Genomic DNA, 23,498 nt, shown 5'->3' on the forward strand with positions numbered 1-23,498 from the left:
TTCCTCCCTCCACAGAGATCACCTCAGGGATACAGAGGAAAGGAAAGGGAGGCAAGAGGAGATAACTTTGCTGATTCTACTTGGTTTTCACTTTCATGTCACAATAAAAGTGATTTTTAATTTTAATAGGCATATTAACAGTAACTTTTGATTTCTTTGATAGTTGTAAATAGTATAAATTAAGAAAAATTCTGAATGATCTACCTTTTTTCCCCTCTTGTCAATTTCTGTCATTTCCCAATAGAAACAGACCAAAATCCTGTACTTTTTTCTGTAATGTCTCCAATCTTTGTCCTTATCTTTGCTGTTTGAATTGCTCTCATTGCTGCTCTTGGCTTTGATCCCCAATTGCAGGCTTTGAGAACATTTTGAAGCTGATGCATATCTAAGTTAGCCTAGGCAAAGAATGCATTTCAATGTTGACCCAGATTTCTTGACCAGCTGAATTATTCTGCTCTGCCCCACCCCACCAGGACCATAGCCTTCCTTGTACTTTGTGCTGAAGGGATCCAGCATCACTGGCCCCATAGCCACATAGAGGGTCTCTGCAGCTTCTCTGCCATGGCCCCATTCCCTCACTTCTATGACAGCAAGGCTGTAGATGTCTCTCTGCACTGCTGCAGAGCCAGAGACATCCAATCTTTGCAGACACAAGGTGCATGGGGGAGGCTGCACTTGCATCATTTGTAACCAATGGATATTTTTCCCCCTGTCTATTTCAATGCGGCAGTTGAAATCGATGTTTACCGATATCTAACGATTTAAATCGATTCCTGCCAAGCTGAATCATGATGCAATATTGTGACATCTTGGCAAAATGTCATCTTGTTGCCCCAAAGCATCAGTATGCTGTGAAGGGACTGCATCAAAACATCATGTCACAGCACAACATTATGATGTGATATTTTACAAGCCTCAAAAATATAATCATGGAAACATAAGATCATCTCAGTAAACTGGCACTATCCTGGAACTAGCATGTTCCAGAAGACCCTCATATGATTACCAGTATCTCCCTTTAGTTCTGTAGTGACTGGAAGTGATGCAGAGGCTTTTTGGTCAAGCAAAGGAGAAAAGTGCCTTGCACTGATCTACCAGCAGCTTTGGATGATTAAGAAGTGGTGTTGCCCTATCCTGAGCTGGAAGGATGGTGGTTATGACTTTGTAAACTCCTAAACTCACCAATCATGCTAGATCCTGAAGTTGGATAGAAGAGTTACATACAATGTTGGAGGCTTGGGTTTGTATTTTTTTTTTTTTGCTCCCTCCTCTAACACAAATAGTTGACAAATACTTAGTCAGCAATAAACACTTTGCAAATGCCCTGACAAGTTTTTAACATTTACATGGTAAGCTCATTTTTTCAAACTAAGCAATGCATATGCTGCAACTTTACCTATATGCAAAGATTTCAATGGTAACTGCTCTCTATATAGGATAAAGAAGACTGAGCTGCCAATAGACTACAACAGGACCTAAATCAGGTGGTATCTGACTGTGTAACTATGAGTCCCACCAGACACATGAAGAAGCTAGTACTTCCATTCAACAGGGAAAATAATTTAAAATGGCTATCATTCAAGAGAGTACCTGCATATCCGAACCTCGTAGCCAAGTTCCATTGGTTCATTTGGAGCTGTTCCTCCTTGAAAATCGCTGACATTAAAAGAGGATAGTGTATGGTTCACGAAGCCATGCATGGTGCCATTCTCACTGTACATATACAGGTACACGAGGCGTGGAATGAAGTCAGATGTGAATGAGATCACAAATGCCTAAGCCATAAGAGTAAAGAATGAATGCAATATTCAGGAAATGCTTAGTGGATAATATACACAAGTGTATCTTCCCCACATAATGCTTATGAGTCGAAGAAATGTTATGCAGTGGGCTGATTCAGACAATAAGGCTAAGTCTGCAGCCCAATGGACACTAAGGATATGGAAACCCCATCAATGTGATGTTTGCTGCTCAAGTTCCAGAGCTGCGTGATGTCAACTATAAGTAGTTTCATGTTGGCTGAGATCTCTATGTAAATAACTTGAGCTCCCTGGGGAATCCAGACATTGTCCCCTTTTTCATTACTCAGTCCCCAATACCCTTATGTAGCACAAAACCTCTATCCGCTATTCCTCGAATTCCACAAACACATGTACCAGTCCTGGACACACTACTTTTTCTGTTCCCACTTCAGCTCCCTCCCAACCCCTATCACAAGCCCTCACATTCTGTGTTTAGAGTAGACAGAAAGAGAAGATTGCAGACCGAACTTTGGGCCTTGAAGATGGGGCCTCTAAATAAATGATCTTGCAGAGACCCCAGATGTGTTTCAGCTGGCCCTGCATATCAAATAGCTGATCACAACAAAAAGGGAACAAGATCTCCTTGTAGCAAAAGCTGCTAAAGATCACTACAACTGGATCAATCAGATCAGACTTAGACTCTAGAGTTTCTTAGACTGCAGGGTTGGGTTTTTTTTGTTTTGGTCTTTTGCTATTCTTAGATAAATGAGTAGAATAAATAAATAGCAGGTATTTTTCTTATTAAATACCAGTAATGTTTCCAACCTTAAAGGTGTCTTAGATTTTACTGTGCTTTGCTGTCATGTATTAATTATATTAAGTCTATGACTGTACAAAATAACATTGCTAAAAAGCAAAAACACCATGCTGTTTCCCTCTGCTCCAATTACAACTGGTCCCAGATGGATTGTATAAGCTCTGATTGATTGCTCCGGATGTACTTTTATGTGCTGCAAAAAACTTATTGTGAATCAACTCTTTAAATGCCCTCTGCTTTGCAAAAATCTGTTAATTTTAATGAGGTTTTTAACTAGATCAAGATAAAACAGCAAACATGCTGGGCCAGATGGTCTTTTTACAGTCACTAAAATTTCGTATTATCCTCAGGTTTTATAAATAAGCGTGATACACAGAATACAAGGACAGCCAATTTAGTTGTGTTCTCAATACCTTTGGTTTTTCTCATTTATTGCTATCATGAAAGAGATTGTAATTTGCATGCAGCTCATGTATGTGCAGTACAGAAAGTTTTACTTATGCTAAGATAGAAAACAGAGAGTAGATTAAAGTAAGAAGAACAGCAGTGGGTAATGCCTGAAGAGAGATTGCAGGGAGGAATGTGGGAGAATAGGAAGAATTTTCTAAGGCAAAAGAGGAGAAGCAGGAAAGATGAGAAAGGGGAAATTAAAGGCAGCACACCAAAATATAAGACAGATTGGGAACTAGCTCTGCCAGCAATTCTGGGTGCTGCCTCTGTGAGACTTCCCTGCTTGGAAATAAGGGCTTGATCCAAAGTCCTCTGAAATCAGTGGAAGTCTTTCTATTGATTTCAATGGGTTTTGGATCAGTCTTCAGCGGAGAAATCACTTCCCAAGTTACTGAGGTACATGGTGGAGCTAACCTGCTTGGAGGGAGGGTGATGGGCTATATACTCTTTGCTATCCTGAGGACCACTTCAAGAGTGGCACAGGCCTCTGAGTGGCCTCTCATCTTCTCCTTCCAGTTGGAAGAAGACTCCACAGTGACAACTGTCTAGTAGCTAGAGAAGGAGTTTAAAAGTAGAGATGTACAAATAATAGATTTGTTTAGTTCTGTCAAGTCTCAAAATTCAAGAAAAATTTTTTGGGTTGACCTGAAAATGAAAATTTTCAAAACTTTTAGTGAATAGAAAAGTTAAAAAAAAATCATTTTGGGTCATAGAAAATGTTTTGTTCTACTCAAAACAAAAGGCTTTATTTTGATTTTGAGCCTCTCTTTTTTAATTTGTACAAAATGAAATTCAAGGTAATTTCAAAACAAAAAGTCATTTTGAATCAAAATGTTTCATTTGAAATGAAACATTTTTACTTTTTCAGAATTTTTTGTAGGTTATTTTTTTTTTTGGACCAAAGCAATACAACAAAATCTATACAAATTTGCACAATGTTTCAGTTGACCCAAATCTGCATTTTTTTTCCTGAAAAAAGTTTTGGTTGAAAGATTTCATCCAGATCTATTTATAAGATAATGTAAGGGGAAATCACATCCTTAGAACTTAAGGCTGGGAGAAAACCAGAGACTCCACAGATGCACAGTATTCAAGATGAGCCACATGTCCAGCATTGTCTCCTCTTTTGTTGTTTCTAGACCCTCTTTTCACCTTGTTTGTAACTTTGACACAGATCTAACTTTTGTTGGGTGTGAAGGGACTGTGAGATGAAATAGTGTTTGTTTGTGTAACACATCTAATCAGGGCTGATGAGAGGGGAGGGAAACCGGTATAAATGACCAGGGCCCGGTGATCCAGAAGGGGGCCCGGGGCCTGGCTTCGTCGGCCCTGTTTAGCCAGTCTGCCTTTGCTGGGGGGCCCCAAAATTTTTTTTCACTGGGGCATGAACCCACTCTCGGCGGCCCTGTGTTTAATATATACACAGACACAAACACAGAAAAATGTGTAAATGTAAACGAAAGTCAGAGCTATTCTACTGTTTTAACCCCAGTCTAAAAGTTTTCTGAAGACTCAAATGATCCAAAGCAGTCTGATTGTATGACACATCGAAGTAGTCTTGCATGTTTTCCTAAGAGCCTAGTCTGCATTCCCTGAAGTGAACGAAAACATTCTTATTAATTTCTGTAGCTACACCGAGTCCTAAAGACATGGATCATATCACATCTTCCTAATAGGAACACATCATTAAGAGCCAGATCCCCAGGTGGTGTAAACTGAATGCAGTCAAGCTGAACTGATGTACACCAGTTGAAGATCTGGCCCAATAAGTGTAGAGGGGTGACAGGTTTTTTTCATTAGCGTTTGTTTAAAAATGTGGTCAAGGAAAGATACTTGCAAAATATCTAGACTACTAGGAAGCAAGGCTAGTTTAAGGTCAGCAGATGCAGTAAAAATAGTCTGGAAAAAGACACAAGGCTACCACTGATTATGTTTACTATGGCTTTTATTGCCAATTAGTGTTTAGTGCTGAACCTTTTAATTTTGCAAGTTTTTATAATGCATAAATAATATACGATACACTGTGACAATGTAAAACTAAACCCTGGACTTGATTCTCTAGTCCATTAGCTTGCTTTAAATCATGTGACTCCACTGACTTCAGTGGAGATTAGTTAGAAGAAAACCAGTGTAATGGAGTGGAGAATCAGGCCCATTGCATTCAAATTTTACCGATAAAGAATTACTTACATTTATTATTACAGCAAGTTTTCCTACACCTCTGAGGATATTATACCAAATTCCTAAGGGAAAGACAAACATGGTGGTAAATGCTTTCAGATTGTTAAACTTATCATTGTTAACTGAAAATATCATGTATATGCCACGTCTCATGATTGCACATCAGTACAGCTTTATTTAGGTTTTTAATGTCTTCAGTTTGTAACAAACCCAATTTCATACAACAGAAACCAACAGGAACCTAAAATATGGCTCCATACATCCATATTTAGACACCTGCCTCATTTTTAAAAGCACCTGAGCAGCCACTCTTTTGTGGGGGAAGGAAAGGGAAGGGAAGGCAAGGTTACTGCAAAATGGAAGAGAGTAGCGGGTACATACGGAAAAAAATCATGAAGTTTGATCAAATGGGCCCAAATAATTTTTGGTAGGAAGGAGGAAAAAATGACACATGGGGAACTAGAATCTCCACAGAAGATCCCTTTGCAGAATATATTGCTCGGTTGAAAGTACCAATCTTAAGGGATCTGTCATAAACCAGGGCTTTCCACATGGATGCCTTATTTCTTTGCATTGCCTCTGCCCTCCTCACCAGCAGCATGGTTCCAAAGGAGCCACTCTGGTAAGGTTTCTCCTTGCTGCCCACTTCACTGTATCTGGGAACCCCTGAGCCTGGTTTCTACAGTATGGAGACTGTGCATTCAAAAGCTATACTGACAGCATATTAATTTAGTATCAACTTTGGGGGTGTGGTGGAAGGACGATGCACAAAGATCATCCAGGCTCACTGCCCAGTCTCTCCTTACATTCTGTGGTGTCTTGGTATAACACACTGATTTTGTGTATCTGATAACGCACCCTACCAGCAACTGTTCCCCAGGATTGTAACAACCTTCTGGTTACTAATCACAGGTAAAAGAGTTCTCCTTTAGCTCATGTACTAGGGGCCTGTGCTTTTGGTGCTGAATGTCCCAGGTTTGATCTGTGCCAATGATTCTGGTATCTGGATGTATAAGGCCACAGTTCATGACAAAACAGCACCTCAGCTGGGACTTGAGCTTCTGTAGCCTTTAGACACTCAAGATGAATTGTCTAACATCTACTGGTTTGGTGCGTGTTTACTATACATAAAGTTTCCAGAGACTAGCACCTTGTAACCTAGAAAATCCTATGCAATTAAGATAAACCCTGAGCAACTAATAAGTACAGGAGTGCTGAAACAAATTTTATAGTGGGGGTGCTGAGAGGCATTAAATCAAACTGTGAATCATGTATATGATGGAAACCACTTCAAATCAGGTGGTGCGGCAGCACTCCTAGTTCTAGCACCTATGAATAAGCATACGGTCAACTCCACCTTTCTCATAATTTATTCTAAATCTGGTCATTGTTAGTATATCTCTATTTAGCAACAGTGACTTAATTCATGTTTCAGAAAAACTAGGGTAGTAGACAAATGCATCTGTTTTTCCAACAGAGTTGTAACAGAATCTCCTGCTCCTGTTTAAAGGCCAATCTTGGGCTGCGTACAAGTTGTGCTTGGTGAAGAGCTCATTGTGGGAAGCAGGAGCAGGCCCCTGCTCACTGCCCAATGATTGCATAGGATTTCTATTGGCTAGAACATCCCCTCTCATTATGCATGCTCCTCCTTTCTTTCTGTTGATTCCTGTCTCAAGCCTTGTGTGGGTTTCTTCATGACAAGGTGATATTTTGGCCCTGTGGAACCTTGGCAGAAACTCAGTTCATCTGAAATTCTCCTAAAAGATCTCAATAGCACTGATTTACAATAAACAGACATTTCAAAAACACAGCAGTTGCTGAAGAAGCCAGGGAACTCACACAAACTACAGAAAAAAGGATGTGATGGTGATGGCAAAACTTGACAAAAGGAATGGAAAAGACCACAGAGACAATCCCTCACATGTCCTTCAATACCTAGGCACAATGGGGAGCATTTAGAAATGCCTCAAAGCTGGGGAACACATTGTATGGTAATTAACAGTAGATTTTCTTTGCTCATATTGACTTACATTACACTATAACTTGAATAATTCTTTTAATTGAATTTTCTATTTGTGAATTTCCAGTATCCAATTAACTGGTAATGAGGGAAAACAGTTTGCAGGGGCAAATCCATCTCTCATCTCCTCTGTTGTCAAGAGATCCTCAGGTAGCAGATCTGGTACTGTGCTTCTATGCAACTGTAGGACCTGGTTTCAGCCAGGTCCGCTGCTGTGTCTAGCTTCCAATGTCCCAGAATTCATACTGGCCAGGAAGCAAGCAGCTGAAATAACTCCCACATGTTTCAGCAGTCACTCAGTCTCCTCTTTGCTCCTATGTATCTCCCCTGCCCAGCTGAGGAACTGGAGTTTTTAATGCAGAAGCTTTTGTTTCCGCAATAAAACCTGCATGGCCAGGAAGAACTATTGATGGGGAAAACCATGCACTGTATCTCACTGTTTTATTGATCATTCCTGATCCTCAGATGTTTTATGCTTACTTAATAAAATATTAATCTGCTCTTAATATTTTAAAAGTAAAGCTTTGATAAGTTATGACAATTCACAGCTAAGTTACACTCTAATGTTTTCAATTGTACTATAAAGATCTTCCTGTTAATTAAGCCAACTCAGCATAAAAAATTTCCCGCCATCAATCAATAAATAAAAAAAAGGAGTAACATTACCAAATAGCCTAGTCATGAGATAATTTACTTACCTATATCTTTTGCTCTGACTGCAACTGGTCTTCTAAGCTCAGTGACAAATTTCTTTGCATCTAGACGTATTTCAATGATGTTGTTCAACAACGCAAACAAAGGAGCCAGCGGGAAGGATGCAACAAACAAAGTTACAAATCCAAACTGGATAACTGAAAAGAGAAACAGTGTCACTGAGAGTGCTCTGTATTTATGAACTGTGCTTTGGTGTGTTACAACAAATTAATGCTTTCCCCCTAAATGTTTCTACAAACCCTAACCACGGAGAGACACTTGCGAGTTATACCTCACACAAATTTCAATATGTAGTCGATTAATTGGTACTTCATCCAAGCATAAAGAGCCATAAGTCCCTGTTCTGATAGTTTGTTCTGGTCAGGCAGCACAAACCAACCATGAAGATGCCCTACAGGGACAGCTGGGAAGTCTTCTGACATAATTAAATCCCCTGAGTGATGCAAAGATGGTTTAGCCAGCTTTAGGCCACCTGCTCCCCATCTGAATAGGGAGCATGACAGAGGCAGGGAGGAGTCATGCTGGGCGTGAGGCTGGAATGCACCACATTTCAATCAATCCTGGAATGGTCTTATGAGACTGCAGCAACCAGCATAACACAGAGCAGTCCTTAGCATCCTCCAGGATGAGGGGAATGGGAAGGTGGATTACAGCCATCTTTCCACTGCTTCAACAACTGTAAGCTGACACTCTATGCTTAAATTAAATACTAATTAATCAATTACTAATAGGGCTGTCAAGCGATTAAAAAATTGTGATTAATCGCACTGTTAATAATAGAATGTTATTTATTTAAATATTTTTGGATGTTTTCTACATTTTCAAATATCCTGATTTCAATTACAACACAGAATACAAAGTGTACAGTGCACACTTAAAATTTATTTTTGATTACAAGTATTTGTACTGTAGCGTTTTCAATTCACCTAATACAAGTACTGTAGTACAATCACTTTATCATGAAAGTTGAACTTACAAATGTAGAATTATGTACAATAAAACTTGCATTCAAAAATAAAACAATGTAAAATTTTAGAGCCTGCAGGTCCATTCAGTCCTACTTCTTGTTTAGCCAATCACGTTTGTTTACATTCGCAAGAGATAATGCTACCCGCTTCTTGTTTACAATGTCACCTGAAAGTGAGAACAGGTGTTCTTACGGCACTGTTGTAGCCGGCGTCGCAAGAGATTTATGTGCGAGATGCGCAAAGATTCACATGTCCCTTCATGCTTCAACCACCATTTCAGAAGACATCCGTCCATGCTGATGATGGATTCTGCTTGATAATGATCCAAAGCAGTGCAGGCCGACGCATGTTCATTTTCATCATCTGAGTCAGATGCCACCAGCAGAAGGTTGATTTTCTTTTTTGGTGGTTCGGGTTCTGTAGTTTCCACATTGGAGTGTTGCTTTTTTAAGAGTTCTGAAAGCAAGCTCCACACCTCATCCCTCTCAGATTTTGGAAGTCACTTCAGATTCTTAAATGTTGGGTCAAGTGCTGTAGCTATCTTTAGAAATCTCACATTGGTACCTTCTTTGCGTTTTGTGAAATCTGCAGTGAAAATGTTCTTAAAATGAACCACATATGATGGGTCATCATCCAAGATTGCTATAAACATGAAATATATGCCAGCATGTGGGTAAAACAGAGCAGGGGACATACAATTCTCCCACAAGGTGCTGAGTTAGGAATTTAATTAACACTTATTTTTTTAAATGAGCATCATCAGTATGGAAGTATGTCCTCTGGAATGGTGCCCGAAGCTTGAAGGAGCATACAAATGATTAGCAGATCTGGCACATAAATACCTTGCAATGCCAGCTACAAAAGTGCCATGCAAATACCTGTTCTCACTTTCTAGTGACATTGTAAATAAGAAGAGGACAGCATTATCTCCATTAAATGTAAACAAACTTGTTTGTCTGAGCGATTGGCTGAACAGGTAGTAGGACTGAATGGACTTGTAGGATCTGAAATTTTACATTGTTTTGTTTTTGAGTGCAGTCACGTAAAAAAAAATCTACATTTGTAAGTTGCATTTTCATGACAAAGAGACTGCACTTTCATATTTGTATGAAGTGAATTGAAAAATACCATTTCTTTTATCATTTTTACAGTGCAAATATTTGCAAGCAAAAATAATATACACTTTGATTTCAGTTGCAACCCAGAATACAATATATATGAAAGTGTAGAAAAACATCCATAATATTTAATACATTTCAATTGGTATTCTATTATTTAACAGTGCAATTGAGTTAATCATGTGAGTTAACTGTGATTAATCGACAGCCCTAATTACTAATAACAATATGTGTGTGATCTGTGTAAGATCGCTGGAGTATCTGTGAGGATTCAGCCTGGAATTCAGGTAACAGGGCCAAATTTTGTGCTCTCTTAAACCAGAATTAACTCTACTAATTTCAGTGGAATTATCGCTGGTGTACACGGGTGCAACTGAGAGCAAAATTTGTCTCTTGGAGCCAAATGTACATTGTGCTATAAATATAGTATATTTCAAACTGTGTGTTACTGTTACTGTAACAAAGATCAACAGATAACATCTGGTATTTCAGTACTGTATCGAGGTATATGGAACCATGGCTGTCAGCTATTACCACAAACGTATGGTATGGGAGGTAGAAGCCAGCCCTTTTTCACTTGAGCTGTTGTTATAGGGCTTTTCTCTAGGTTAGCCACTTTAGGACAGTGATATGCATACATCCAGACCATAATGCCATACCACATGAGCCAGTTAGTCACCCGTAGCAGCCAGCAGGGTTTCAGTTACTGCCAGGGAGGACATTTTTATAAAGTAGTTTAACATGAATCATATCTGCTAGTTCAAAGAACTCAACTCACCATCTCCACAGTTATAGTCATTACAGTTTAAATTTAATTATTTTCCACTTCACTCACTCATTTCCATGTATTCTGGAGTAAGCCCAGCAAAAGGCTCCAAGTTATAGTCCACTTCATAGCGTTGTTTTTTTTTCATATGCTCCTCATGATCTAAAGAGCGTTGTCGCTTTAATTTGATGTATCTTATTAATTTCTTCATTTTTCTGGAAGAAACAAAAATGATCATCTTAGCAGGGTTTTTTCCCCATTAAAACACACCCCACCCCACCCCCGTTTGGATGCTTCAGGAATGACAGTTAAATTCATGCAATAGGCACAAAAAAAGCCTTACGTCATCAGTTTTCATAATCTGTACAAAAACTGTGTAAAAGCCAAAGGTAAAGACAAGCAATTAGGGATCAGCACTCACTGATATTCAAATCTGGTAACAACTGAACCAAATGCTGAACATCGAACTCAGCTGTAAAGAGTATAAAATCAATAGTCTTTAACACTTTTCAAAGAAGTCTGCATGTTACAAAAATACACGAGGAGTTTGAAAATACTGTGGGGTGCAAAGGCACAGCTATATTGCAGGCATAGTCTTGCTGTACAGATTCCTTGCATGAGGACTATAAACCAAAAGAAGCCAGATGTTTGCATCATAAAAGGTTGATATGCAGTGTACTTTACGTATGGTATAAAATGAAGGTAATGATCTTACTTACGGGATACCAATCTCAAAGAGATTATTCTGAATCAGCTGTTTGCCCAACATGATAATACTAAGCTGGATACACAATTCCATTAAGCAACCACCAGGGGCACACTAAAGCCAAGAAAGGAGATTAAGTCAGCATTTTTGCCAAATCATTTGATCGTGATTCACTGTTATTTTCTTGATCAATGCTGAATAGCGATTACCTCTTCCATTCGGAAAGAATGAAAAATGTAGACATAGTCTCCAGGACGTCCAACAAATCTAGGAGAGTTTGTAAACAATGGTTGGAATTATGTTCTACCTTTTTTATACATCTGATCCTTCAGTCCTCCATGTAAAATAGCTAATGCTTTGAGTGAGAGTTACACATGCACAAGGACTTTAGGATCAGTTAATAATTTGTCATCACATAGTAAAGTTCAAAAAGGACAATTTTAGGTACTTGTGTTTGGAATATTTTAATTTTATTGTTTTAAATTTAATTGGTGAATTAGTTAAATTATAAAGTTTTTACTAAGTTTTCTAGGTACATCCTAAGTATTACAGATACATATCTGCAAACTTATTTTAAAAGTACATCTAAAAAAGAAAAATAAACAAATTTCACTTAAAATGAGACAACATGGGGAGATGAGAAAGAAAAGTGGGACGCATTAGGAGAGAGAGAGAGAGAGAGACAGATAAATTCTATGGATCACACACTATCTTTAGATGTATATAAGACTCCCAGTACTAGCTGCACACCAAGACTCAACCAGAACATGGGCATACACAAATAATTTCAAACTACATGTCTAGGTTACTCACCGGCCTTTGAAGAAAGCAACATAGAAAATGGGAGTGTAGGCATTGACAAATTTCAGAAGGAAGGCCTTGAAGATCAGCCGCTCTTCAAAACTCTTGTCTGTTTTTGGGACCTCTGAAGTAAACAAGACACACATAAAGGAAACTTCTGGACTGGAAAGTGTTAAGGGTCTACAAAGTTGGGACTTTGGAAAACTCCCTAATGTAATCTAAACAACTATCCCCTTAAGGAAATATGAACATATTTAAATTGAGGTGGAGAAACCTAATCCGACCAAAGGCAATGGGAAAAGAAACAAGCCACATAGATAACTTATTCTGATTTTAAAAAACAACAACAAAAGAGCATAACAAAACAGGAGGGCTGTCCTCAAGTGAAGTCCATGGGAGCATGCCAGCTGTATTGATGACAGAACTGCACATTTAAACAAACAGTTATGGCAGAGGAAGATAAGAAAATTGCTTAGAGAAAAAAGAAAGGTAATTTGGGGACCTACTTTACAGTATTTCTCAAACAATAGGCTCAATTTGATAATAACTCTGTGTCTGGAACTCCCATGAATCTCACTTGCAATGACAATATCCAAACTACCTGTATCCATAAAATTAGTATGGATCTAGCATAAAACATGAGGTTGGATAAAATTTTTGGCCCTTCTACTTCTGGTCCTGTCTGAAAATAGCACAAGAAAATTGGTTCCACAGTGTTTTGGCACTTCCTTTTTCCATGGCTTTATATTTTCTGTGCTAAATAAATAATGATTGGATGTGAAAAAGAAAAAATATCTGTACATTACCAAACCTTAGAAAGACCCAAAATAAGTTGCATTCCCAAAATAAGTTATGACTGGGCACAAGAGTTTTAATTTATCCGGAACCACTTTGCCCAGTCATAATTGGAGCAATAGCAGCAGAGAGAAAAAGCAGCTAAAAATAAAACCAATTTCATGTGCCCTTCAATGTTTTTTCTTTAAGCTAAGGAGATAGAATTGAAGCCTTATGGTTGAATTTCCAGGTTTTTGCTCATCTGTCTGAAGTTAGAAAATGATGCTATGTAAATAAATAGTTTTTGTACTTTACGAAATAACTGATCTAATAGAACTGACAATGATTTATACCTACCAATCTGAGTTAGCCACCTGGCTATGCAGCCATATACTTCATCTAGAATGATGATCACCACCAGATTAATAATAACTGCAGTTGCAGTGACTGTTACTCTAACACTAGACCGGCCAGAGGGAGTTGAGCTGAGGGCTAAGGCTGCTGCAGTGGAGATTCTGTATATAATGACTCCAAACACGATAGCAAATGTCAGTCCAATCTGAGAATACAAGATGGCATTATCTGTTATAAAAACACCCCACTGTCATTCATCAGCAAGCAGATTTAACTCTGAAATGCCTCCCATGTACTCCCTGGGCCTGATCCCAATCCCACTGATATCACTGAAAGGACTCTTATTGACTTCAATTGGCTCTGGCACATATCCTCTGTTCCTAGCACTTTGATCATAACAGTAATTTCATATCATGGTGTTAGCACTTAATGAAAAGGAATCTACATGCAAATGCTAGAGGTATAGTTTATATTAATATTGGTGCACTTCACTTTTAATTGATGCTCATAACATTAATGGATATGTGTTAAGTGGCTTATTGTAAAGGAAAATCCAGGAATGAATGTGGCCAGTAGATATGAAGAGGAGAATATTTCTGAGAGTGATATAGCTTAGCTTTTCTTTGTGTCTAAACTTCTGAATGTCCCTCTGAGACCTCCAATTTTGTGAGAGTTCAAAGATTAAACTAAAAGTAATGGTGCTGCAGATCAGCTACATATTATTTCAAGAGCACAATAAAACCCAGAAAAATATAGCTGACTCCTGAAAGATTTGGGAAAAAAGCCCTTCTTAAATTGTTACACTGCTTAAATGGAAGAGTATATTAAGAACATGCTCCGCTAAGATACTGAGCACTTTCCTGAGAAGTGATTAGCTCCCACTGAAATTACAGGAGGCACTCAGATCCTCTCAGGATTGGGCCTTAAGAGGACTTCAGGAACATATTTCTGTCCTCTGATCCCAAATGGTGCAGGCCCACTCATTCAAAATAAAGAATTAAAACACCAAACTATGGGCTATTCTACATGTAGGCCTAGATCATTGTTCCCAGAATCAAACATTTCCATGAGTTCTTTGCTTTACCTGAAATGCAGAAGTGGGGAGTCAACTACCTGTGTAGCAACTCAGAGGCCATTCCATGGGTCTACACACTGGAATAGGGGCAGCAACTAGATAGGCCAAGTATAGACTAGGGCCTTGGACAATTTTGTCCTTCCTCATCCTCACAGAGATTCCCAGAAAGAAATAATATAGCCTAGGGTCTATATTATCTTTTCCCTTGCTCATACACACACACTAAGGTGGAGGACAGATAAGGCCAGAGGGAATCCCTGATAATGAAGCTGTACTGGAGCTGTACTGCTAAGAAGCTGAGGGGTTGGTAGCCACCAAAGATCAGAACTGGCATGGAAGCACATGATCTCCATTTGAATGCCCCTGGCCTCCCTTAGAGTATCCAGATTTGGAGACCCCAGGACTTATTCCATGGAGACAATTTCACGGAACAATTAGTTAAGAACTGTGGAATGGGGATCCCCAGTCACCCCTCCTGCAGGTATTACCATGAGAAGGGACAATCTGAGTCATAATAACTACAGCAATTTCTGCACATCTACTGAGTTACAGACCCTGTGATGTCATGTGACTGGCGAACTTGAACTGCTCTGACTCAGATGTAAGAGAAGACATACTTAATTTGGAACCTGTAATCCAAAAGAATCCATGACTGACAAACTCTCCAAAGCAGACTATGTGCGGTAAATTACCATCCCTTTCAAAGCAGTGCATGGGAAGTGTACAGTTCTATAGAGAAATATATCTTTTGTTTCCCAGTCCTCATTAAAGACACTATGAAAGAAAGACATACAAGCAAAACAAAAGTCAAGTACAACCTGAGCAAAGTGATTTTCAAATGATTTAAACTTTAAAGTGATTGCGTAGTTTTTTCTCCTAGATAAAAAGGTGCCCATTGTAAAAGGCAGATTTCACAATGACTCACTAAGGTGAATCTTAAATATTTTCCAGGAAATACTTACCATGAAGATAATGCCAACAAAATTGGTAAAATATGCTGGAAAACGATCTTTCCATGTCAGTTTCTCTTTATCAGTCTAAAATATGAAAGAAAAAAAAAACACCCTGTAATTTAATACAGCATCTAAAAAGATCTCTTCTATTTGTTCTTGTAACAAACACACCAAGGCACAGGAAAACAGTCAAACACACAACCAGTTAGAAGGTAGAAGGATACAGTGTTTAAAGATACAATTTTATACAGGTAAACATCTTACAGCTTCAATTTGGTGCTAAATCCTGCATTGTATAAATGAGTCTGAACCGCTTTTTTGAGAAACACACTTAAAGTAAACTATTACGCTGTGAAATTAGATTTCTCCTAGTGTAAAATATTTTATTTTCCTTTCCCAGAAAAGATTTAAACTTTTTTGGTTAGAATATGTTTTCAATAAAGCACCATTAGGACTGTCCCTGCAAGCCTTACGCACATGAGGAATACTTAAACCTATAGGTTGTCCCATTGCAATATAGATTGCTCACATGGAGGAGGCTGTTCAGGATTGGGCCCTTAGTGCAATGTTGCCAGGGTTGATTTTGCTTCGCTATGGATCTAATCCTGTGAACATCTGAATATGAGTAACTTTTACAAACATGAATAAAATTGATGCCAGTGCGACTACTCATGAGTTAAGTTACTCACATGCAAAATCTCTGCAGGATCACACTTACTATATTTGATCACTCTATTAATTTTGATCACACAATCTATCTGGGAAGGACAATCTCATTTAGAAAGTCATCTCTGATCTGATTTCATTTGTAAAGTTTGCAGAATGAGAATGATTTCTTAAAGGCAGAAAGAAAATGTCAAAGGAAAGTAACATTAAAGAAGATGACACTACATTGTACTGAACAACAATATCTCATTCAAAGTTACATGCATGTTGTCTGATAGAACAGCAGGCAACTCCGTCAAACATGTGGCACATGCTTCATTACAAAAATGCAACATCCATTCAATATGGTAACCCAAAGATTAGCCATGCAGTGCCATCCCCACTACATGTAAACACAATGTCTATCTGGGTGCTGAAGAGAGGAGAAAATAACAACTGAATGTGAATATTAAAGGTTCAACAACCAAAGGTTGTTGAGAAAAACAATCAATTTGTGTCTTCCGTAATTACTCATAGTTTGAGTTTCTCCACAAATGTGAATGAAATGTACCAATTTCACCCCAGCCATGACTGTCTTAACTCTCTGTCTCCATTTGTTTCCTGTCTCTTCTGGCAAATGTCGTCGCTTCTGATGGCAATCAAAGGAAACAAAAAAGGACCATGCGATACAACGTTACAAAGCATTGACTAACAATGCCAAATTAATCCACACACTCTCTGCTGAACAAGTACACAGTGCAATTTAGCAACAAGTACTCCATTAGTTTGCTCAATGCTTTGTGTTCCAGCTTCAGGTTTATTTAAAAAACAAAAACAAAAAACCAACAACCCACTATTTGGAAGAAATCCCACTTCTAAAGGTGACCTGCAAAGAATTTACAAAATATTAGGCTCATGCCCTTTTCTTCTTCTTCTTTATGATGTATAAAGAAAGCCTGAAAGGCTTCTCTTCTGAAAGTTTTCATTCATTTTGAGGTTTGGTTTGAGAAATATCAGGAATTTCAGGTCTGTTTTTTCATGGTTTGACTGGCTTCCAAGAGGTCTCAGAAGGGATGTTTACTGTGAACTTTAATACATTGGCACTTTAGGCTGAAATTTACAGGAGTGAGACCTGTATTTCTAAAGTATTTAACAAAAAAAGTACAAAGCCCTCCACTTTTGCTGGGGAAATAAAAACAATGTATTCAGATCTTCTTTCTTCATCACAAAAAAGCTTTTTATTTTAAAGTAATGCTGCATGTAAGGTATTCCATGCTGAAATTAAAACCTTTTAATATTAAAAAGAGGTTAAGCTTGAACATTTTCTGCTATAGTCTAACTAAAATGTATCAGAACCAGCTGATGCCATTGTTTAAGAATGGCCAAACTATACATAAATGTAAGCATGTAAGAAAACAAAACAGACAAATTTAAAATAATTCCAGTCCAGTCTATTTAAGGTGTCCATCACTAAGTAACCTAATTGTCATATAGTAACTGGCTATACTAATAGCTTGCATTTACATAATACCTTCTGTCTTGAAGGATCCCAATGTGTTGTACAATCCAAACGTCTGCTATGCTGTACAAGCTACTCACAGGTATCACTTCATGCACCACTGAAATGCAGCCACCTCTGGGGTGACATGTAGCAAGTGTTTAACCGCAACACAACAAAAGAAGTTGGGACCAGAAGTGAAAGATACCTTATACAGCTGGGATGGCAGGGGGATTATATTTAGAAATGAGGAAGGTGATTGCCCAAGCTGGAATTCAGCCAGGAAATTGGGGTTAGTATTATTATTATTATTCATTATTTTAGTAACCATTTTATTAAATCCCATAGGATTTTTAAAAGCCACAAACATCTCAAGACCTAAGTGCAGAAAGCCAGATTCCAATCCAGTGGCTGAACGTGTGTCTTTTAGAGGCATTTTTAAATTTGTGAACAGTCCATTCCAATGGATACATTTGCCACAAAGAAGGAGAAAGCAAATCTTAATTTCCCAATGGAAAAGTAGGGAGGAAAATCCATCAGAGATGCTTACTGAGTTTTCCTCTTCCATATACCTCTCCTGTGGGAAAATCTGCAGTAGGATATGAATCAACATTCAGTTTTTGCTCAGTTCTTATTCAGCCAGACTTTGATTGGAATAAGTAAAGGACCGCAAGGTTTGGACCAAACAATTAGCATGTTGTTATGATGATGGATGCTAGGAAGGCATGATAATCTCTCCTGAGAAGTTCTAGTTACTTATAATACTGCAAGATACCAGGTTCAGTTATAGATTTCTCAAACTTTATCCATAGCCTAATAAGAATTCAAATGATAGTTGAAGAATTCTATTAAAATACATCTTATACCCAAACACTGAATTAATTTCTATATTCGTAAAAGCTTTATATATATGAAATGTATGTGCTACTGCAAATGCAATTAACAGTTAAAGAAATGTTTGGAAGCTTACACGTGATATACAACAGTGTCTTTAAGTTTATTTTTGTTTCCAAAATCTTGGTCAAGTCATCTGTAAATGGATTTATTCACCAAAGAAGTTTCCGTGGTTAAATACATAAATATTTTTAGCATACCTTTTTATGTATGTATTCTTTTCTCAGTGATTTTTCTAATACTTTAGCTTCATATTCTGCTCTGGGATGAGCCTGTGAAATAAGTCACATTTAATAGTAAAGAAATTATATCTATTTCCTAGTTCATCTATATATGAACAAATGATAAGTCCAGTTCCTACTAATTTCCCAGTTCTCATACGGAATTCTAATTTACTATACATATCACTACTGTAAAGTTGATAGCATGTTGGAGCTAAAATCTTTGAAGTACTATATCATTCTAAATTGTATTCCAAGGAATAAATGTTTAGGAAACAGAAAAAAGCTCTACAGAATATATCAACTGTAACCCTGTGCAGATCAAGCTTGGGTCATTGTGATTTACAGCGCAGCTTGCAGAGACTACAGATCACAACATGTGATGTCCCATCTTGATATGAGATATTGCCATTTGGATCAAGATGAAACATTGCATTCTACAAACTATAATCTCTATGAACCATGCTTCATGAAGGGTAGCTGTTATCTGCTATAATTTAGGCAAAATATGTGCAGCTCTTGGGGTACTGGCAAGTTGCCAATGAGTCTCTCAGGTGGGCCAAGTTTTAATACCAAATTTATTCATACCTACGGCAACATCCCTAGAAAGGTACATCTCTGCAATGCAACAGACACTGCATATTAGACTAACCACATACAATGAAAAGAGGAGATTTAGGAAAATAACCCGAAATAGAAGGAACGAGACAGCTGAAGGATTCCAAAAGTACCCACAAGAATGCACTGGATGGAAAAATAGAATGGATTTGAAAAAAAAGAAGTCCAACCACTGGAAAAAAGGAAAGAAAGAATCACTGTAGTGGGAGCTTTAAGGAAATTAGATGCTGGAAAAAAGAAGTAGGTGAAATCAAAAGATACCTTTCACTGATAGACAGGTAATAAAAAAGGTAGAGCAATTAAAAAAATTCCAAACCTTGACTGCCTCCTTCAGGAAACCAGAAAAGAAAGAAAAAAACAAAACACAAAAAACAAACAAAAAAAGATGATTATTGAACTGTTGCAAATTGCACTGAATTTATTTATTTTTAAATCACATGGAACAACATGATAGATAGAGGGGATGGACAGACACAACCAGGAAAAATCAGTCTGCTCTTGTTTTCATATTGAAGATATACTAACATTACTGCATGAAAGAGTTTACTGAATAAATGTACCCAACAGAAGATTAAATATTTTAGTATTTTTGGATGCCATCTGAGATCCTGATTCAGCAAACATATAAGCATCTGCTTAAGTCCAATTGAAGTCAATGGAAAGTTAGGAGTGTAAGTGTGCTGCTAAACAAGGGGCTGTATTAGCTAGCGGGAGCATATTAAGTGAAGAGTAAAATATATTTTATTAACAGCTGCTGTCTCTGGTCAGACATTGTTTTTACTGCAGAGAACTCTAAACGCACTCACGAAGGGGATAGCTGTTGGAAAGATACAGTTAATCCTTTCCATTTTCATGTATGCTAACAATTAGATACCAAAAATAAAAGGACAGTCGTCTTACAATAGCTAGAAAAAAAAATCCTCATATTGTCATTCAGTAAAATAGCAGGCCTCAATCCTGCAGTGCTCTGGCACAGGATATGCCTGCATGGAGCACTTACCAGGACTGGGGCCCTAGAAACCAAACTTTCTTTTGAGAATTCAATTAAAAATAAAAAAGCTTTTGTAGAATTATAATATCAGGCCCCAGGCATGACACATTGTTTAATAAAAGGTCTCCTGAATTATGGGAATGTATTTTAATAGTATTTATTGTGAATATAATCACTATGTCTAGATTGCACAGGAAGCCATATTTTTAATAAAAGAACTACAGGCATAACGTCCAAGAAATGAACTTTACAAAGATATAGGGCCCAGTCCAACTCTCATGGAAGTTAGTGGAACAGCTACAGCTGAGTGATGGCTTTGAATGGTTTTTTGGGCTGAATAAAGCCCAAAATATTTACCACTCAGAACTCCCACTGCCTTCAATTCCAATTTGCAATCCAAATGTTGTTGCTAAAAAACCCATAACACCTGAGATGGAATAAATCTAAACTTTCCTCCTGATCTTCTATGGGTGTTTTGGGTATGCCAAAGATGCTCAAATGAATTGTGCAGCTAGGGTCTCATCCAAAATGTATTGAAGTCACTGATAAACTACAACTGCCTTCCGTGGACTTTGGATGAAGAGCTTTGAAATGCAGATCCTCAAAATGACTCTTTTCCTTGTATTCCATAAACATTTTAATATTTAGCACTCCTCTCTCTCTCTCTCTCTCTCTCTCTCTCTCGAACAAACTCTTTTGCTTGGATCTTCCTATCTTTAACCACTCACAAATATGTCTTTTGGCACACACAGCAAAGACAACCTCCAAATTTGTGTCCTAGTATTTTTACACAATGCTCCATACCAATGTACCTGCAGTATTTTCCACAAAAATTGCCTAATTAAAACGTGATCCTGCACCATTAAAGTTTATGGGAGCTTTTCCCATTGACTTGAATGGAGCAACTATGCCATTTTCAGAACCTGATTCTTCATGCTGGTTATACAATGGTGTAAACATTAATAACTTTCACAGACCCATTCCTGACTTATAGCAGAGTAGCTAAGAGGAGAGTAAGTCTCTCTGCTTTTAATATCCTTTCTTGAGTCAGGGAATTATGTATGAGCTATATATTCCGGGCCTGCATTACTAGGTATGACCTAACTTTTTTTTTTCTAAAAAGTGTGTGTGTGCGCGCATGCGTGAGGGGTGTTGTAGATATACAATTATGCTTCCATGGTAACAAAATGTGCTAGCAATACACCCACAATAAAAAACTCAGACATAGTTCACCTACAGTATTTTCCTTTGCACCAAGGAATTACTGCAAAAATCTTGCAGTATTCCATGAAGCAAAGTCTTAACAGTTTAGAGTACAGCGCCATTTACAGTATAATTATTGAAGTTAAAATGTAACAAAACCATGAAATGGAGTCAAACCAATCCAACTTAAAAACTAACCTCCTCTTCTTCAAACCCAGTCAAATCCCATCTATAGTTGAGACGCATCTGTTTTCTCTTCCAGTGTTCCATAAAAGTGGCAGCTGGGAATTAAAAATAGTTTGTTACAGCATAGTTATTTGGATCATTTATAAGGTCTTCAAAATCAAATTGGCCTGGGATAGAATTTGTCTAAAGTATCTGCTTAGGTGTGTTGGGTCAAATTTATTCTCAGTTACCCTGGTGTAAATCCAGAGGATCTCCACTGAGAAAAACCGAGAGCAGAATTGGCCTGATATCTACATGATGTTAATAAGTAAAACTATTATGCATAAGGGCCTGATTTTGCATATCTGGCACATCCTAAACTTCCATTAGGTTTGAACAGAAGGTGGCTAGTTTTTAGGGCAGTTTAATTTCAGGAGCTGTTTTTTAAATAATTTATAATTAAATTGTAAATGGAAATTTATGTTAGTGAGAATTCTGAATTCCTCAGGAGTACTTGGTAAATACTAAGGGCCAAACTCTGGGAGCCAACTTTTAACTATGGGAGCCAAAAGAAATGCATTCTCACATACCCACAAAACCTTTGTTTGTTCCTGGTAGTGGATAGTTAAGTGCACAATTAAGGCTGGGATTTTCAAAGGTACCTCAGGGAGTTAGGTGCCCAAATCAAAATTAACTAGTATTTGTCTCTGTAATGATATTACAGGCATCATTTGTATATGGCTGCCTAGCAATCTGAACAGTATTAGCTTTATCCATACACAACAGTTGAGATCCTTAACTATACTGGTATAGTTAAAAAGTGGCACGACACCGCTCTTCCCCATCCCCAAGTGTGGGCACAGTTATAATGGTATAAAGGTACTTATAGGTTATTCCCATTAGGGAAGGAGAATAAAGGAGAATAAGCTATGCTGGTATAAGGCACCTTTATACTGATGTAAATATGTCCACACTAGAGGTTGTATTAGTATAACTGTTTCAATAAATAATCACAGCCCTATCCAAAATAGTTATACAAAAACTGCATACAGATCAAACCTTATAAGTGTTGGAAATAGGGAGCTTTTTAATGGCCATTGTAAGGGGATCCACGGTGCAGCAGTCATTTTGTTTTTAACAGGGTAGACCCAGGAAAAAGGAGCAATGTGAAAACAACTCTTGAGTTGCAGCAAATTTCCGCTCTTTATCAGTGTATGTGCCTTTGAGGTGGAGGAAGTTCTCAGAGGACATACATTTTAATGCTGGGAACAAACCAGCACAGTTCAGTAAATAAGTAATTATGAAAGCAAGTCCATTGAGAAAGGCTAACCCCCCGAGAATTCTTCTGCAGTGAATACTAACAGATGTGCTCAGCAAGATGTACCGTGATATTCAGTAAAACCTTGGAGGCAGAGAGGGGGAGAGAGAGACTAATATAGATAAAAGAGTGACTGGAAGCAGGCTGTGCTTTTAGCGTTCATCGGTCCTCCAAGTGAAATTCTCACGTACAAAGCCTACAACGGAACCCCTTTATAAATCTTATGCTTCCTGTAAATTGGTAAAATCATCATTATATCTTAAAACAGTCTGTGATATAACCCTTGAGTCCCTGCCGCTTCTCTGTGCCCCTGAGAGTTCTTACATTGTGGTCTGTAGTTTCCACGTACAGTGAGAAAATGAAAGACACATTGCTTCATGCTGTTACCAGAAATCATTTTACAGCATCAACTTAGAAAAATATAAAATGAAAATATTACATCTGAAACATAGCCATCTGTTAGCTCATATGAGAAGCACCAACCAATTGCGGCAGGTTCAAAGAAG

The 23,498-nt window shown here is 37.9% G+C and overlaps 1 protein-coding gene across 9 annotated transcripts in view; it reads right to left on the reverse strand.

The window, feature by feature from the left end:
* The window catches only part of ANO1 (anoctamin 1), a 121,218-nt gene that overhangs the window by 6,465 nt on the left and 91,255 nt on the right, over positions 1-23,498 (reverse strand). For 6 of the 9 annotated variants that reach the window (XM_039537491.1, XM_039537498.1, XM_039537497.1 and 3 more), the window contains 12 exons: positions 21,708-21,790; positions 19,632-19,643; positions 18,677-18,748; positions 15,449-15,523; positions 13,415-13,616; positions 12,296-12,407; positions 11,692-11,749; positions 11,496-11,596; positions 10,846-10,991; positions 7,909-8,061; positions 5,200-5,252; positions 1,591-1,775 (listed from right to left, as the gene is read on the reverse strand). In XM_039537491.1, coding sequence (XP_039393425.1) covers positions 1,591-1,775; positions 5,200-5,252; positions 7,909-8,061; positions 10,846-10,991; positions 11,496-11,596; positions 11,692-11,749; positions 12,296-12,407; positions 13,415-13,616; positions 15,449-15,523; positions 18,677-18,748; positions 19,632-19,643; positions 21,708-21,790 — 1,252 coding nt within the window. Of the gene's footprint in view, positions 1-1,590; positions 1,776-5,199; positions 5,253-7,908; positions 8,062-10,845; positions 10,992-11,495; positions 11,597-11,691; positions 11,750-12,295; positions 12,408-13,414; positions 13,617-15,448; positions 15,524-16,655; positions 16,734-18,676; positions 18,749-19,631; positions 19,644-21,707; positions 21,791-23,498 lie in introns of all 9 variants that reach the window. The other 3 variants (XM_039537496.1, XM_039537492.1, XM_039537499.1) reach the window with 2 other exon arrangements.

This window comes from Mauremys reevesii, linkage group 4 (assembly GCF_016161935.1).
Source record: "Mauremys reevesii isolate NIE-2019 linkage group 4, ASM1616193v1, whole genome shotgun sequence".
Lineage (NCBI taxonomy): Eukaryota > Metazoa > Chordata > Testudines > Geoemydidae > Mauremys > Mauremys reevesii.